The sequence below is a fragment of the Falco cherrug genome, chromosome 8, assembly GCF_023634085.1.
Source record: "Falco cherrug isolate bFalChe1 chromosome 8, bFalChe1.pri, whole genome shotgun sequence".
Taxonomy (NCBI): Eukaryota; Metazoa; Chordata; class Aves; order Falconiformes; family Falconidae; genus Falco; species Falco cherrug.
In genome coordinates this window covers 47,896,309-47,914,798 of record NC_073704.1, presented here as the reverse complement: position 1 = coordinate 47,914,798, position 18,490 = coordinate 47,896,309, and the positions used below count along the sequence as shown (strand labels likewise).

At 39.6% G+C, this 18,490-nt stretch overlaps 2 protein-coding genes across 3 annotated transcripts in view; both read left to right on the top strand.

Annotated features, from left to right (window-relative positions):
• The window catches only part of DOCK2 (dedicator of cytokinesis 2), a 197,750-nt gene extending 196,504 nt beyond the window's left edge, over nucleotides 1–1,246 (top strand). For both annotated transcript variants that reach the window (XM_005442667.4, XM_055717969.1), the window contains exon 52: nucleotides 438–1,246. In XM_005442667.4, coding sequence (XP_005442724.2) covers nucleotides 438–512 — 75 coding nt within the window. In that variant the 3' untranslated portion in view covers nucleotides 513–1,246. The remainder of the gene's footprint in view (nucleotides 1–437) is intronic.
• Nucleotides 1,247–8,354: 7,108 nt separating this feature from the next.
• Nucleotides 8,355–17,041, top strand: FOXI1 (forkhead box I1). The gene is made up of 2 exons (XM_005442668.3): nucleotides 8,355–14,125; nucleotides 15,085–17,041. The coding sequence occupies exons 1-2, from the start codon at nucleotides 13,552–13,554 to the stop codon at nucleotides 15,636–15,638; spliced, it is 1,128 nt and encodes a 375-aa protein (XP_005442725.1). The 5' UTR covers nucleotides 8,355–13,551; the 3' UTR covers nucleotides 15,639–17,041.
• Nucleotides 17,042–18,490: the final 1,449 nt, after the last annotated feature.

Below are 18,490 nucleotides of genomic sequence, written 5' to 3'. Positions count from 1 at the left end.
TTTCTGGCAGGAACAAGAATAACCTGTTAATTTGAAGTCTGTAGGATTTTGCTGATATTCAGTTTATCACATACTTGTTCTGTTCAGACCCAGGAGTAACAGCTCTTCAGCATCTCATGCATTCACCTCAACCTAAAGAGCAAAGGATGAAATGTCCTTTTTTACATGTCTGAAAAAGGACTGAATAAATCTAACAATACATGTGTATAGTGCTTCACAGCGTGATTGGAATCGTGCACAGGTTTAAATGCAGGTTTAAGGTTTTGCAGGACAGACAAAATAATTGCAAATATCCAAGATTTGGTGGACATCTTTTTTTTTCTCGCCACAGCTTTAGGCCACAACCTAGTAATTAGTATACTTATTACTGAATCTAATACAGATGTCATCTTAACATATGGAACTCTGTTTGTTTTTGTGGTTTTTTTTTCCCCCAGCGCATTTCCAAAGTTCTAGAAGATGGAAAACAGTCTGTGGAGCACCATTTCAAATCTTCCTCTACAGATCTGTGATTTGTTCTATTACAAGACCACTTCTCAGCTGAAAATAATTATATACACATACATATTTTAGACGACTGTCAACTCTGAAGAAAGGCACTGATAACATAGATGGCCAACAGAGAATATGAACAATAATACTCATGGGCTCGAAGTTACTCATGATACAGGTACGGGAATAACATCTGAAGAAGATACTCCAGGACCTGGAACAGAAGTTTATCAAGCCTCTGGTTATACAGGTCAAAGGGTATCGTGTGTTCCCTGGTGACAAAACTTGCTCTTAGGAAGAAAGATGTATTAAAAGGCCGTCTGTAATGCTTACTATATAATGTAAGTCACATTCTGTTCTTTTCAAAGAGCATAGAAATCATAGTTTTGTGTAGCTTGTATAGACACGCTGCAGCTGTCTTTAAACTATTGCTGGCAGTGTAGCTAAGGCAACAGATGCCTCAGCACAAAACAGCCACTGACAATTTCCTCTGTGGCTGTAGCTGGATTTACAGTCCTCAGATCCCTGTGCTGCTCCCACCACACTGCTCTGCATCCTCAGTCTTTCTCAGGATGATGTCCATGACTGTGACACCATACACCTGAGTTATTTTCAGAACAGCGGCTATTATGTTGAAAATATGTGCAAAAGTTTATTTACATGTGTACAAATTAAATTGATATTACATCCCGCGGTATGATTTTTAAAAAAAGCTGCATTTTCTGCTGTTCATCAATAAAATGTTTAAAATTTGGTTTATTTGTCTTGAACATTTCTCCCTGAAATCTCTAGATATCATTGTATAACTAGAAATATACGATGGAATTCTAAAGTCCAAGTCTTAGACTTTCAAAATTGATTTTCTTTGTCTCTCCAACTTGTGAGGTAGAGCTGGAAGATAGTGCCTTATCAGCACACAGCTAGGCAGCACTGCAGGTCTGCATCTTGGGATCTTGTTATAACCTGTCAGTTCTTTCTAAAGGCAAGTATGTTATCCAAATATAAAGGTTTCTAAAAGGTGAGTAATCAGTTTCCTTCATTCACCCCTTTGTTTCAGACACCTACATAGGTTTATATTAATTAAATAAAATATGACCATGTATAGTGTTGTGGATGGGAGACTGGCCTTGTTGCCATTTATGTGGATATGGGAAAGACAAGGAGGTTATTGAATTCAAAAGGAACAAGCAATTGTTCCTTGCTGAGTGTTTGAATCAATGGAAAGACACTTTCAGCTTGTTCTAAGCCTAACTATGTCTATAAACACTTCTACGTTCTGCATGAATAATGTATTTAATTAATTTAGACTCTCTTTGCAACTTGTCAGTGTGAAGATGTTTCCTACAGAAATAATTAGCGATTGTTTTTTGTGAGAAGTTTGAAATAATTGTATTGGAACCAATACTGCACACCAAGAAATACTTTTCACTAGAATAACCATAGACAGCAAAACAGTCCAGTTCTGACACGAAGTACAGTGTGTGTTGGCGTGGATACTGATAGATTTTGTTTGTTTGTTTCATTTGCTTTTGACAGCAACTTAATGCTGCTTCTGTGGAAGCACTGAAGAAGAACAAGGCTTTTCTGGGACCCACCCCCCCCCTCAGTTTAACAGGAGGTTATTTGTGAGTGGGAGAAAGTGAAAAGTTGAGGGGTGCATGTTTGACATCTTACTAACCTGGGGGAAGAAAAGGGAGAGTACCCAGGCTGCTCTTCAATGTTATTTGTCCATACACTGAAGAAATATCAAAACATCACAAAATCACAAGTATTTTAAAAGAAAATGTTTGGGTTTACTGGGAAAAAGTAAGAAAAGGTTGACGTAGCAACTGTTTATTCTTTGTGAAGATACCTGTTAAAGTTGTCTTTTGCTTACTGTATCTTGCAGATATATTTTCATGTAAGAGTGGGATAAAAGAGTTTTAGCTCAAGCTGTTGTTATAAATTACAATTACCATGATTCAAAATCATAATTAAAAAAGTACAAAGAATGGAAGGGAAGGAAGAACCCAGAAACAAATACCAGGAAGGCAGGAGCACAATAGCAAAAGTTGGCAAAAGGAAGTTTGGCGCTGTGTTTAGCTAGTGGCTCAAGATACAGGCTTGTGTTTTGTTCAGATTTTAGTATAATTTTTGATGAAGAGTTTGGATTTGCACACAATTTACCAAATACCAGGAAAAATCTTATTAGTTATCCCACATCACAGATTGTCCTTTTCTTGCCAGACCAGGTTTGGATCTGTTTCAAGCTTGAAATTATGTAAATCAACTCTGTGCAGAAAAGCAAGATTAACCAAGAAAAATAACTGCCAAAACAGGCCCTATGTGGATCTGGAATTTTAAGGATGTTTGGACAACAAGGTCCAGCCATTCACAAGTTTCCAAAAACTGTGGATACTCACATTTAGTTCAAAAAAACAACATAGCATGAAGAACAAGTGATGTGCTGGGATAATAAAGTGCAAGTATGGCAATCTGGCAACAGCTGTTTAAAAATGTAAATCAGCACTGATTATTGTAATTTCTGTCAGACGCTAACCAGGCCTTTGGTTCAGTATGCAGAGGGACATCACTCGGGCGGCACAGAGCCTGTGTATTTGACATTCTTTGAGGTGAAGCACAAAGGGGAGAAATTTACTCCAGGACAGGGTCGGGCTTTGGCTGCTGTCCCAGGGAATGCATGAAGCAGGGGTGGTGTCACCTGTCACCTCAACAGTCCCGCCGCCTCGCACCCTGCAAGGTCAGAAAAGCATTTCTGGGTACAACAGTTTCATGCGCCTTCTGTATCACAGTTGGTTTCACCTCTTTCAAGATGTTTGAAATAGTCTGGGCAATAACAGTCTGGCTTTGGGGATTGCATGGCACTAAGCCGGTGGTTGCATAGTGTGAGTCTGTAATAATTTGTTTTGCATGCGGTAGGAAAGACTGCATGTGCAGCTCAGATTTTACGTGCTGAGCTGTAGAATTTAAGACGCATTTAAGCTGCATGCCATGTATGTTCAGCTGGCTAGGTGTCTGAATTTTAGGCACAGGCACCAGAGCTTTCTCTCTCATAGAGTGCAACTTGGGTGTTGGTGCAGAGTGGTCTCCTTCCTGAAGAGCCCTGTGCCAGTGCAGCCCCAGGTCTGGCCCCAGGCGGCAAACGTTAGCGTTCTGCTACATCAGGTTGTTCTGGAGCATTAACTAACGGGTATCCTGCCTGCCCTTCTTTGTGCCATGTCACAAACTGTCCAAATCCTTGTTATGAAATGATGATTTAGTATTCCTTTTTTTGTGGGGATTCCAATGCTTTTAAAATTTCAATAAAAATTAGCTGCTGTAAGCTATAGGAAGATGTTCAGAATATAAGTCAGTACAGATCAAGCTTCTGAGCAGGAAGGAGAGTTTTATTAAAGATTTTACAGACCTTAGGAATGCATTGTCTTCTTGAACTGAGAATTAATGTGTGATAGACCTGTGTATTTGTTGCAGGTACTGCTTGACATTGAACTTTCTGCCTGTAGCATGTTTTTTATTAGACAATGGAAATTGTGGTTTAGTAGAATCATGGAATGGTTTGGGTTGGATCTTAAAAGGTTGGGTTGGACCTTAAAGATCATCTAGTTCCAACCCCCGGTGGGGGTAATGTGTGCCATATTGCTTATTGTGCATGGAGTCCACAGACACATTAGGCACCATTGGATCTCGGTTTTCATTTTCCTTGTTGATATTGTTTGGTCTGGTGTTTGGCTTTTTCTCTAGTTTTTAGATTTGTTTCATCAAGTCTGTGACCTTTATTTAAAGACTACTAAGGCAGGTTTTTCACTCTGTCTTGACACACCCTGGGCTTGTTTGGGAGAGAGAGAAGACTGGATTTATTTATAATTTCAGAAGTGCAGAATTTTAAATTAACAGTTTTCCCTTTTCTGGCTTCTTCATAGCTGATAAAAGGTCACAACAAAGAATTAATGCAGACCAAGCAGTATGTTGAACTAAAAGCAGTACAACATTGTGCAAGTAGATTTTCCTGGATGTGTTACTAATGCATCACATGAACAGAAGCCTTAGTAGTGTAGAAGACTGAGAGTCTGCAATGTGTCCAGTTTCATTATGTTTAAATTAAAGCAACCTTGTGCCATCCTGGCCTCTGAAATACAGAACTCATATAATCAACATGGTGGACTATTTTTCTTTCCATATGAGATTTGAGGTACAGAGGCAGTTTGCGCCCACAATTACTAATACAAGGAAGCTGTAACAGTGGCAAATTTTCCTCAGTGTGGAGGACATCAGGTGTTTAGAATGGTAATGAGAATTTTTTTACCACCAGCTACTATATTCTACTCAGTGTTTTCAGGCAGCAGCTGTATTACTGTACAAACTAGCTGAAGAGCAGTGCCTAACCTGAACTGGCAAAGAGCAACAAACCTGCACCAAGCGCTTGTTCACAGCTCTTAGGAAAGCAGGGAACGGGTAGACAGGTTAATGCTTTTGTGTCATGTTACTACAGTTACTGAAATTTCAATGACAAAATGCATTCAGAGATTGAGTTGCTCTCTTTAACCCATTTGATATTCATGGCTTTTGTTGTTTGGCTGTTTTGCTGCTTGCTTTGTTGCTAGTGGCAATGATGGAGCAAATTCTTTCATTCAAAATTAGTTGAAATTACATGCAAGGAATCCTGCAAGAAAAAAAAAAATAAAATAGAATGATGATGGGAAACTGCTGAGAAAGTGGACTTACCTGATTGACTGGATTAGTTTGAGCATGAAGTCTCACAGCAGTTCAATAACTAATGGCTCGTAAATCACACTAGTACCATCTATACCCAGAGTCATAGTAAGATTTTATATTGTTTGCAATAATAAGCCAAAGTTTCTGCTTTGGACTAGCACAAATCCCAAGTACAATAAGTATTTTATTTATACAGATTCCGAATCAAATTTGCTTACTAATGTCATAGTATTGCAGCAGCTATATCATGTCTGCCTGATGATCAAGGGGGTTTTATTTCAGCCCCAGTTAGAGCACTGGAAGTATCTTTGCAATAATGGTGTAACTTAAATCACTAAAAGCTTGTCAAGCTCCCAGGTAGGTCTGTTCCACCTTGGTCATTGGATAAGGGCACTTTTAAAGAAGAAAAGCTGTTAAACATGTTTTTAAAATAGCAAGGTAGGACAGAAGATGATGATTTTGTTTCTTATTGTCTGGTTTCTGTTTAAGTCAGCCGAGGTCCAGGAGTTGTGTTTAAAGCCATCTAATCACATAATTTTCTACGCTAACTTGCTTTTCTGTTTTGAAAGATTTTAGGTTAACTGCCATGAAAAGACCAAAAGACTCTTCTTTGTTCCAGCTTCAGTGTAATCTATTTAATGGATGAAACATTTATCCCAGAGACTGGTTCCATATATGCTGACATCAGCGGGAATCATCTAGACCAAGGGCATTCTGTTTAAAACAACAGCACAGGTCAAATCTCCAGTGTAGGAAAATAAAAGGAATAACTTAGCCAAACACAGGATCCTTCTCATGTAGAACTCAAGAAAATTCAGCCAATTTAAAGCCAAATTGTCCTGTGCATCATCCCTTAAAAAAAAAAAAATCTGAGGAGGGAGGAAGAAGAAAGAACTTAAAGATCCTTTCCCTTATTAATTTTTGGAGGTGGGTATCTCCATCTTGTTAGGTAAATGTTTTTTTTTTTTTCCTGAGAAATATGGAAGCCTCGATGAAAAAAGCTTGCAGCCATTTCCTATCCTGGATGCCTTGGAGCAGTCACTAGTATTTACTTATATTTCCTTCCCAGAACTGACCTCCTACTTGCTCTTAGTGTTCACAGTCCTTTATAGAGGGAACATTGTAAGGAGATCAGCATTGGCAATATTTACTGCTATGGGGTGAGAAGAGTAGCTGTTCTTTATTGACTCAGCCTGCAATCTGCTATGCTGATTTGCTATCATGGTGCAGTGTGTGCTAAAGATTAACACTGTAAACGAACGATTGGCTCTGCAAACAAACCTCGGGTAGGCCATGGTTTTCATAAACTGTAAAAGGTTAGATAAATTTAATCATGGCTTTAAAGTGAGGATAGTTTGATCTGATTGGGTTTTGGATAGAATAATTCCTTTTCAGTGTAGTTTTTTGTCTTCCAGGATAGCAGAAAGCTCCACTGTGCTATCAGTCATCTTTCACGTGGCTGACCCTAGAATTAAGACAGCCACCCACCATGAGTCGGTGCTGTAACAAATACAGTTTCTGTGTTAATGATTTTTACGTGAGTGTTTGTTTGTGCTGCAGCTCCGTATGCCCCAATGTGCATGTGGGTATTCCACCTGCATTTACTAACAGGTTCATGTGAGAGGCTTGAACATACTCATTCACGGTTAACACTTCATAGGCCTTCCCATTAGCTGGAATTAGTTCAGCTGATGGTAGGTGGCTGTTGATGGTGTTACTATGTGTTTAAGTGGTGACTGATTCAAAAGGCACAGGAAAGGTGATGGGGATCAGAAAACAGTCATTTAAACTCTCCATGCCCTGGGTTGGCCAGCCAGCAGCCAAAAGAAGAGAGTTATTTAGGTAAAGTAGTAGGAATCTTGCACTGTTGTTGGAACTAGACAAAGTCTAAAAAGCTCCATGTTTGACAGATATTTTGAGGGAAGATTTTCCCCAGAATGTTTGTTCATACATTCATATACATAAGAAAACAGCCACGGAGAGAGTTGCTTTAGATGCAGCTCTTTTATCTGGGAATATTGTCTTTAATCATATAATAACGCATGTTAGGGTTGGGTACCTGGATTCTGCAAATACCGAGGAATGTGAAGTCTTCACTACACAACTGCAGTTGCTTTGACACGCTCTGCAATGCCTCAGCAGCGCTGTGACACGCTCAGTAGTACTGATGCATGATGCCTTATTGGTACAATCTTTCTAACAACGCAAGGCACAAAAACAGTTCTATTGCAGATAAGTACCGGAAAACAGAAGAGCCGAGGAAACAAACCTGAAAGAATAAGTCTCTAAACTTATGAGAACTTCTGCACAGAATTTCTCAAAGTAAATGGAGGATTCTAATATGAAAAATTAAAAATGTTTACATACCATTGGTTACTTTTTCAGATCTCAGAATTACAAATCTAGATCTATGTAATAGTTTTAAGGGGACAGTGATCATGCCGGTATAAAAACTTCTTACTGATGAATTTACCTCTAGGGCAGATCCCGACTAATTCGATACATTTTCAAAAAAGTCACTAGGGGGAGATCGGCAGTTGCAATACTTCGCCCACAGACCAGAACGCCAACCAGGTACCCGGAAAACCAAAGTGGAGCAACTGGAAGCGCAAGAATTATTAACACTGTAAATCATCCTGTTCACAAGCTAGATGATTTTAGTTTACTGCAGTTAAACCCTGATTACATTAAAGCAACCTAAAGTTTATCTATGGCTGGGTGAGTCCGTAGAGTAATTCACTGTGCTTGTACCAATTTGCTTATCAGTTCTAGTTGCTAATTAATTTTCCCCAAGTGTTTATGTTGTGCCAAGTACCAAATGGTGTAGAACACTGTGAACAAAACATTAAAGAAAGGGAAGTTATGTTTTCTGAAAAATCCTTTGTTCTACAATGTCTTTTCAATGAGATCCCCATGTAAATTGTGGAGTGAGAGGAGCTGATTTATCCATAAAAGCAAAGACCTTCATGCCAAAATCTGACTGAAAAAGAAGTATTTCATTGAAATGCACCAGAATTTAAACTTAATGGGTTTTGGAAAGGTGTACAGGTTAATTTCCTTGGTAAAAACAATTGGTGTTCATACACCACCTCGTTTGATTTTAGCACTGTTTATCTCTAGTATAAATGAACTGTTAGTGGCAAGCAGAGAAGAATAAGCAGATCATCTGAAATAGGCATTTCAGCTGCTTGGAAGTAGGTAGCAGCAGTGAGGTTGTCACAGTATGATTGATTGAAGTGTCTATATTTGTACAAATTTCCCATCATTGAGAGATGCTTCAGATTCTAACATCAGATGAATGTTGCAGAATCTCTCCATGAGTGGTTTAGACTTGAGGTATCCCTCCACTGCAGGGCTGAACGTGTCTGTGTACCTAGATGCAGCAGATCCCACGGGAGCCATAGGCAGCCAAATGGAAGTTATAGATTTCTTGCCTGCCTATGGCCTGTCATGACTAATACATAAGTCAGGGGACACCTAATCCTCTCTACCGTAGTATATGTCAGGAAGATGGTGGAAGGCCTTTGCTGAAGCAGGAGTTATGACTACTTTTATTATCGCAGTGCTCATGGTCAGAAAGCAGCTACTAGCCCTCATAATGTTTTACAGTTTTCTAAAATGCCAGTTATAAAGTTGCTTTAAAAATGCACCATGGTTTTGCTCTGAAAGACTTAAAAAGTCTAAGGGCATTCTAGCATTGCAGCATTTATGGCACAGATCCAAATGATATTGCCTTTTCTATTAATTTAATGTTCAACCTGCATTTCTAGAAATAAAGCTCAGCTCCCTTGTTTTGCAATACTGTATTTTAAATTCCCTATGCTTTTACAATGACCTTGAGATGACATTGTTTTTCCTGCTACACCTTGTTTCTTCTGATGGTGGGGTTTATTTTGTGCATATGCTGGGCAGATGATTATTGGAATAAGACATAAAGACTTCTACAAGTAATCTAATAGACATCCAAGAATATAGATCATTTGTCATTATGTGTCTTATCAATGTATACTGAACTGTTTTTGAATTCAGTGTGTGAATTGTTTGAGACAAGCTGGGTTGCTGGGTAGTCTGAGTTGTAGATGAACTCTTTTCTTTTAAAACCAGTTTTCCCCTCTTCTTTTGACCACATGAATAGCTTGTATGAACTTCTCTTCAGCAAAGTGTTGAACTGTGATAACACAACATGATTGGGGTTATACACAACGTTAATGGTGCAGCCTAAAGCTTCATATTCATTAAAAGCAGATCTCTGCACCGTGGGGCTACCTGGCAATATGTATCATGATCTGGATCAAGTGTAACCAATCGATTTAATTTCCAACCAACTAGCTAAAATACATGATGCACAGTGCTTTATGTAATTTATGCCAATTTATGCTGGCTATGTGAGGGACAAATGATATGCAGTATGTTACAAAGTCTGTCACGATGAAGTTACTACTGCAACAAAATTTTGAACCTGTTTGAATGGCTTTGCACTATATTGTACTTTGCATTACGCAGGCATGGTGCTTTTGATCTAAGTTCTCTAACATTGTCATGTTGGGAAACAGCATGATGACCTAAAGGTGTTTGTGAGGCTACCAGGTAATCATGCTTTATTTTGCTTTATCATTTCAAAGGATCCAGTTAAGGAGGCAGGTACAAGTAATTCAGCCAAAACATTACAAAAGAGTACAGAGAGCTCCCCGTATTATTCTCTACCTTTTGACTCCTGTGCTTTTGCTTCCTACTGTGTGCTGGTGTGTACACACTTCTCCCAAGTCACTGCATTTCAAAAATACTGACTGTGTAGGTTACTTCAGAGTGTAAGTGAAAATGCTGAGGAAGCCCAGTTTTAATAGAATTAATTTGAACTTTAATAACTCCAGTTTTCATACCATTATGGTTTCCTTTGTAAAAGGGCAATCAGTGTGAAGAAATATTACTGATGGCTGGAGCAGAGGGGTATGTAGGACCTGAACTAAAGAACGTATAGAGAAAAATGGTTCTGCAGAGGCTCAGCCTCAACTTTGCAGATTTTGGAGCTTCACTTAAGAAACTGAGGGGAGCGGATATTCATATAACACAAGATTTGACAACATTTTTTGGTTTCACTACAATCTGTGGTTGATCAGGTTTCCATCTGGTAGAGATGCATGCTCAGGGCTGTACAATGCTGTATTGTAGTAAAAAGAAATGCTAAAAGCACGATGCATCCTGCCTAGAAAGACCTCACCAAACCCACTGCATTTGGAAGTAACAATCACTAAACTGTGACTCCAGCATTAGTCTCCATTTTATTTCTAGAGTTTTTCAGACTTAAACATAATCTGTTAGCATAGCTTCGTCAGCATATCAGCTTTTCCCAGCCTCTTTATGCGGAAGCCTTCCCATTTTCCCTTCTCCTTCCTCCCCTTTTAGGACTGCTACCTTCTCCTTCCAGCCCTGCCAAGAACAGGAGTCTCAGTGGTGAGGACCCCAGGGCAGTATTCCTGGCTAGACTCAATTAACTCCAGTGCTGACCAGTTCTGACTGCTCAGCAATCACAGCTGGAACAAAGTTTATTCTTTCCTTGCTGGCCTTTTGCCTGCTTATGAGCATCTGCCCCAGAAATGCTATGCAGGGACATGTGTTGTAGTGATTCTCCAGCAGTGAGGTGTGCCCACAGTACTTGACAAACTGTAGCATTTTTACTGGCGTTGCTTATACTCCAGTGCTCCATAGGCAGAAGCCTGCAGTTGTCCTTGTACTCTGCTGCTCTGAAAGCACTGCTTGCCGTTCTTCACCTCAGTCCTGGTTTTACATAGTTCTGCGTGGTACTTTGCTCAGGTGCCACATCAAGGTGGGTCTGGTAGTAAAGTGTTCCCAGGCAGCTGCAGACCACAGCCAGGGGCTGACCTTGCTAAAATGCACTGCACCAAAACTTCATAAAGTTTAATCTGCAGAGGAAGTTTTACAACTTTAATCAGTTTCTGGTTGCAGAAGTAATTTTTTTTTTTTTCCTTTGTAAAGCCTGGCATATTTTCAAAGCATGTATTCACTCAGCACCCACTTCAGTGTATTTTAACTGTGACTATGCATGCACAGCACCTCAGGGAATAAGTATTTAGATGCTACTCATCAAAGCCCATGACGCAGTGAGCTGAATTTTTACTTCTTGGAATAAACAAACCCTGAGCAGTAATAATTTTGCAAGTTTTTCTTGTTTTCAAGCGAACTTTTGGCAAAAAATGTGATTTGTTGAGGGGATCAAAAATTTGTTATATTTACTTTTCACACTATATTCTGGGCCTTAGTTCATTGTAAAAGTGTTTTTACTCATTTGAGCATTCCTTAAATGTTTTTTTCTGTTGACTCTTCTATAAATAATGGGTTTTTTCCTAGCAGTATTTGCAACATTAATATTTGCAGGACTACAGATGTAATTTAAAATATATGTCTATATGTTAGTTCAGTAGGAAGCTGTAGGCAATGTTGCTCAAACAGCTTTTTGTGTTTTTGTAACTCAAATTCTTATGGAGAAAAAAAAAAAATGTCAGATAGCTTTCTTGAGGGGGGAGGTACCTGCATTATTAATTCCTGAAAAATGATTCATTATTTCTTTGAGTTTTTTTTTGTCCAAGTCACCTTTTCACAGAGGTTGTCACTTTGCAAATAAGCCAGCCCCACTATTTTCCACTTAATTTTTGTCTGTTTAATATGTAAATGCTAAGGCTAGTTAGCATTTACAAACTCCAAACTCTGTCATTCAAATTAAAATAGCAACTTGTTTGTCCATAGTTGCAGTACAAATGATTTTATGTGCGGTGCAAGCGTGCTTATTAATCATCATAGTTTTTCAGTAACAGCTGTAGATGCACTTTTCTGTGCTGGCAAATTGGCTAGCTTTGTCACTCTGTGGTCAGTATTTCAGTTGTACTTCCAGTGAAATTTTTTTCCATACCTTTCAAAGCAACAGCAGTATGAGCATGACATTGGTCAGTCACTGATACTTAGGGAGAGGGAAATCTTAGTGGTGCTGCAGCACAAAAGATTAAGTGAATTGGTGAATGTGTGGCAAAGCAAAGAAGTCTTTGGTACAGCCAGGAATTCAAATCTACAGGTCAAAACTCGTGTTATTACTGCAGAAATTATAGGACTAGAGCCATCTTAAAGGCCTTGTCATACCAGGACTTTCTTTAATTGCATGGGTTATAAAGGCTGAGAGAAGTTCCAAATGTATGTGCCTTAAAAAAAAATACACAACTATCACTTCTGTAGGGAACCACAACTGTGCTTTTAACCACAGTGTAGCCTCTCATACAGTGAAGAGCTCTCCTCATTCTGAGACAGGTGCTGGTGAGATTGCAGCTCTGCTTTTTCCTCCTTCAAAAGTACAGAGTGCCATGCAAGGCAGCAAGTGTTCTTTCAAGTCATAAAAAGGCTAGAGCTTTTTCCTTGTTATTTAATTTTAAGGAATCAACTTCTGCCACTGTAGATAAAAATGAAGTTATTGGAATTTAGCTGAAAAGACCTGTGCTGAACACTGTCTCTTTCCTGTTTGGAAATTCTGCTTAAGAGGTTTTAAGAACTCTTTGTACAAATCCTGCAGCAAAGAGGAAGCAGCAAGCAATGATTTCTCATCGCAGTTCATCAATTTAAGCTCTAAAGAAAGGTTTGATGTTTAAGCTTGAAAATTTTTTTTTCTCACAAGATTAATCCTTACTTTAGGGAGTAATTTCATTTATATCAGTAAGATTACTCACGTGAGTAACCAGTTACAGAATTTGCCTGTAGTACTGTGATTGCCTAGGGGGAAGTACAAACAACTCTGCAATTAAAATTACACAAAGAAAAGGAGGTCTGACCTTTTCTTTTTTTCTTTTCTTTTTTTTTTTTTTTAAAGTGTGTGTATATATATGCCTACTGTTTCATTGATAAGTGCCAATGGCTTTTGCATTCTGAGGTGTTACTAGCAGCAGCACAAAATGGCTTTTATAAAAGAAATACTAAATGCTAAAGCTTCTTTGTGAAAGGTAGAGAGGGAAGGATCTCTGATGAGGAGTTTTAACTTCAAGGCACCTTATGCTTTCTTTATGTGCATCACATTAGTGGAAAATTCCTTCATTCATTTAAGAAGATAAACAGTTGTAACTTTCAGGTTTGGTTGATGTGACATCAATGACTGGCTGGGACTGCCAGCATTCCGAGAGGGGTATCGTCCTCATCTGCAGCCACTCAGGGCTCCGGGGTGGAGCCTGCAGCACAAGCTGTAACATTTACAGGTGCATAAGTAGGTAGGGAAGGGCACAGGTGATGCACCTGTCTGGGGAAAGAAGCACTAGCACAGGTGTGTCATAACTTATCAGCTGCCTGTGTTAGAGCATGAGCTCCTTTGATCCACAAACACACTCTCCGCCACGCTGCAGCCCACAGTTTCCGAATATTGGCCAAGAACCTCCAGAGATGAGTATCTACTATGAGAACTTTTTCCATCCACAGAACATCCCTAGTCCACAGCGACCGAGCACCTTTGAGACGACGGATTACAACACCACTCCCAACCCCTACCTCTGGCTAAATGGACCTTCCATTACCCCACCACCGTATCTCCCAGGATCCAATGCCAGTCCCTTCATTCCTCAGTCTTATGGGATGCAAAGGCAGCTCTTGCCTAACATGCACGGCTTGGGAGGAACTGACCTTGGCTGGCTTCCTCTCCCGTCCCAAGAAGAGCTTATGAAGTTGGTTAGACCACCTTACTCCTACTCTGCACTTATTGCCATGGCTATCCACGGAGCACCTGAGAAGAGGCTGACTCTCAGCCAGATCTACCAGTACGTGGCTGACAACTTCCCGTTTTATAACAAAAGCAAAGCTGGCTGGCAGAACTCCATTCGGCACAATCTGTCTCTCAACGACTGCTTCAAGAAGGTGCCCCGAGATGAAGATGATCCAGGTATAGCTCTGTACCCCTCTTCCCCAGCACCCCCAATTAAACTTGATTAATTTAAAAAGCCTAATAGATTGTAAAGAGAAATAACACCCTAGATAAGGACATACATGTAGTAGCTCTTCTGTTTTTGTACGTCTGACCCAGAAGGCAATTATGCATAACTGAGGTCTGAATCAGCATTGCTATTAAATCCCAGCAAGGAAAGAGGTTCTTTGCTGCTCTGGGTCCTCCTGAGAACTGATCACCGTGCTGAGCACGAGGCTCAGCAAGCACAGGAGTAGGCTAACTGAGCAAGTCACATTCAAAACCCATTTGGTATAATGCATGTGACTTATGTCAAACTTAACCGGGAATTAATGGAAAGGCTGTAAGACAAACTCAGATATGTCAAAGAAATCCAGCAGCTGTAAGGAGTCTCCTCTCTCAAGAGGACAGCAGGCTGCTTTTGTTTGTTTCAAATAGCATTTTGCATGGAATCACACCTCTGCTGTTCCCAACCTCTTGGCTGATATGCTGTCAGATTGTTCCTTTATTGTTTTCTAGCAATAGCTGTTAAGAACCATTGGGAACATTTAGAAGCCATTCAATTCTGCTGCCAAAGAGGGCCAAAAGTCTGTTTTTATCCTACCCCACTGAATCTGCACATTCAGAGGACTGGTTCTATACTGAAAACCTCCTTCTCTCGCCAAAAAACCAAAACAGAACAAACCCCCCTCCCAGCAGCTCAACTTGTTATTTTACCTGTGTGAAGAGTCAGGGCTAAAGGATACAGCCCAAACCTTTACACTTTTTTCTGAATTCCACAGAATTCTGCTTTCGTGTGATTAAAAAATACGTGGTTTTTGCTCATGCAATTGTTTTGTTTCTGTGAAATGACATAAATGAGAAATGTTGTAGATGACCACTCTTTTCTGTCTCTGCATATTTTTAAACTTAAAATGTGCTTTTGTCCCCTTTGACAGGAAAAGGGAACTACTGGACCCTGGACCCAAACTGTGAAAAGATGTTTGACAATGGAAACTTTCGCAGGAAAAGGAAAAGGAAGTCTGACATTGGGGCTAGTGCTGCCACTCTTGCATCTGAGAAATCAGAGGATAGTGCCCTGAGTGGCAGCCCCAAAGCCGTAGATCATCAGGATATCTTGGAAAACTCATCACCTGGGACTGACAGTTCACCTGACAAAGGATCTCCACCTCCATCTTCCAGTAGCCCCTGCCTCAGTAACTTCCTCTCCAGTATGACTGCGTATGTTAACAGCTCTAATGCCGGGAGCCGCCCAGTGCCTTTGGGACTCAACTCTGAACCCACTGACAAAATGGGACAAAATATGGTAGGGTTTAATTCCTACTCTCCACTCTCTAATATCCCCAGTCATGGTGTGGGAGAGTGGTCCAATTCCATGCCTTCTAGCCACTTTGGCCATAGCAACTCTGTGCTCAACCAGTTTAACACCCATTTTTACAGCAGTATCAGCACAAACAACACCCTGTATTCCAGGGAAGGAACAGAGGTTTAAATGAAGGATTCTAAGACACTCAAGTATAGCTGGTTATGGGGAAATTATCTGTGGGCAAATGATTAGCATTAGCCTGTTGTCTCTGGGACCCACACTGCATGCTACCTTCTGACAGCCACAAACTTGTTACCCATTATCCTTATCACAAATGCTCCACATTTGGAAGCTCTACATAAAAAATCAGGGACCATAAGAACAAGAGTAGTGAAGAGTTCAGAGCCACCATGCCTGTAGTACTGCCAGCCATGGGCATCTACAGACATCCTTAAGAATTTACTGTTTGCCTTAGGCATGAGGCTTTTTATGGCATGATACCAATATTTCTATGCTTTTTAAAGTGCTAATAGAAATGTGGTTATATCTTTAAATATCCTTTCATGCTGATATAGACTGCGTAGCAAGTTCTTATTTGGCCAAAGCTATTCTGACACACTGAAGAATCTATAATAAAAACTACTGCATAGTGAGTAACAACCACCACTTGAATGGTGAGTGCTGTCTTTGGTTTTCTCTCATACTAGTGCATACATTGCCAAAATTTTTATCCCCTTTCAACCCCACCGGGAATACGGCTGTGAAGCAAGCTAGCATCATTATGGACACTGCAGTTATTTTGAAACTGAAGGAAAACATAACAAAATATAACGGAATTGTCTTCTGATGGTGCAGCTGGATCTTAATGTTTTCAATTCTAATTACAGGGTAATTTTTTTTTTTTTTTTTGCCTTACATATGTAAATTAATTCAAATAAAGAAAAGAGGATCTCTCCTGAATATATATATATATAATAATGTGTTTTCTGAGAAGAAAACACTTTTGTTCTATTTTAACTTTCTACATGTATCATTTCTACTGAGTAAAGAATTTGAATATTGACGTGGGGAGAGGGAAGAAGAAAGGGGATGCAGAAAGTTTAACACTCTCTGAGTTTCAGTTCCAAAGGCTGGATTTGCAAAGTACCGATTGCAGACATTGTAAAAAGTCCCTGTACTGTATTGTTTGGTTTTGTTTGTGGTTTTTTTTTTTTTTATTTTATTTTATTTTGTAAAAGTCTGTGCTTTTGTCCTTCTGTAATGTTAAAAATAATGCTTATTTTTCCTACACTCTACTGTAGCCACAAATGAAATTTTAAAATACATACAAAGTTTTTTTTAAACCAAGAATTGAATCAAGTTCCACATTTATGTAGAGTAGTTTCTCAAACTGGACAGCCTGCAGCATACACAGACAGCAATTTAACTGTTCACATCTGGGCACTGACCAGACTTTGGAATGATAGAAAACAATAATGCATTGTAATAGATACCATTTTGTCTCAATTTATTTTTAACTTTACATTGCTATAGTTTTGTTACAGGGCACCCCAGAAGCATTTTTAATAAAGCATTTGTATAGAAGAGTGTGTACCTGTGTGTGTGTGTACTATACTACTTATGTCTTTAAAAGTCTCAAAGTATGACTTGAACCCTTTGCCTGAGGGACAAGCAGTATAATAGTCACAGAAGGTCAGAGACTGAGATAGCGTATGTCTAGGCAATCAAAATTTGCGTGCCTGAGGAATATAATTGGCTGTTATTACTAAAATACTATCACTAAATAAAAATCACTCTTAGAGCTTCCCTGCTGGAGCTAAGTGGTGTCAATCACTTTAAATTTCAGAAACCAAGCTATATTTTCACAAGCCAATTGGCCAATATAACTGCAATCTTTTCTGCATTCTTATTTATTATTTTATTTTTTATGTTTAAGCTTTCCCACTGTCAAGACTGCCCTGGCTATTCATAGTTTTGTACCCACTGTAAGTTCTCACTTGGGAGTTAGAACTGACCAACATCGCTAACATTGTTGCTTAAGAAAAAAATAAAATTACCTTCTGGTGGTGTCCTTTTGCCATGACTGTAAGTTTCTCTGAAGTCAGGCACATGCTCAGGCCTGAGCTGTAACTCCTGCCCTCAGAATTTTACAGCCCTTCCATGAATCTCAGCACCATAGGTGGGCCATTATATGCCCTGCAACTCAGCAGCTCGCAACATTTATTACAGAGGAGCTTGCTTGTGTGGCAGCTGAGAAGCGCATTCAGTCGGTGCTGTTATGTCTTGCATTCAGCAGATTGTCCAGGAATAACAACAAATCGCCCAGAAATATAGTTCTTGTGGAGTATATGGCTCACAAACTGAGAGGAAATTGATTTCTTTGGAGCTGAAATGGAAAATGTACCGTTATGGACTTTTAAAGTGTGGGGAAAAAGAAGGTGCAAATTATGCTAAGAATGACGAAGTTGCTAAACAACAGCAGACAGTAAAAAGCATCTTCTTTGTCACTCACTATTTTGTTTGACTTTCATAGTTCCTGGTCCTAAATAATAAAAGGAAATCCATATAGGTATGCAAAAGGACAAGAGTTTGTGCCTCATTGCTTCCCAGAGGCTGTCAACCAAATATCACTTTTGGCTTATGCATGATGAGGTGCTGCCACAATGTCAGTTCCTTACAGACAAAGGTATGTTTTCTAGCAGGTGCCCTGACCGCAGAGGTTCACTAGCTCCCCTGCCACCATCCAGCTGGCTTGACACATCAGCTCAGTTGATGATACTGCCATTCAAGGAGGAGTGGATTGCTTACAGTGTAATCCTATTCCTCCTCAAAAGAGAACTATTTTATAACAAAACAAATTAAAAGCACTCATCTTCATCGCTATGTTTGTGTTTTTCAGAGAGAATTGGGTTTGGTAACCAGCTGTATGGATATGTTCCTGGAGCTACTGCACATCAGTCTAGCACCTGCAGGGAAACGTAACTACTATCCTTAGGTGAGCAGCAGCACTGCTCTGTCAAAGGTAATGCTCCTATTAG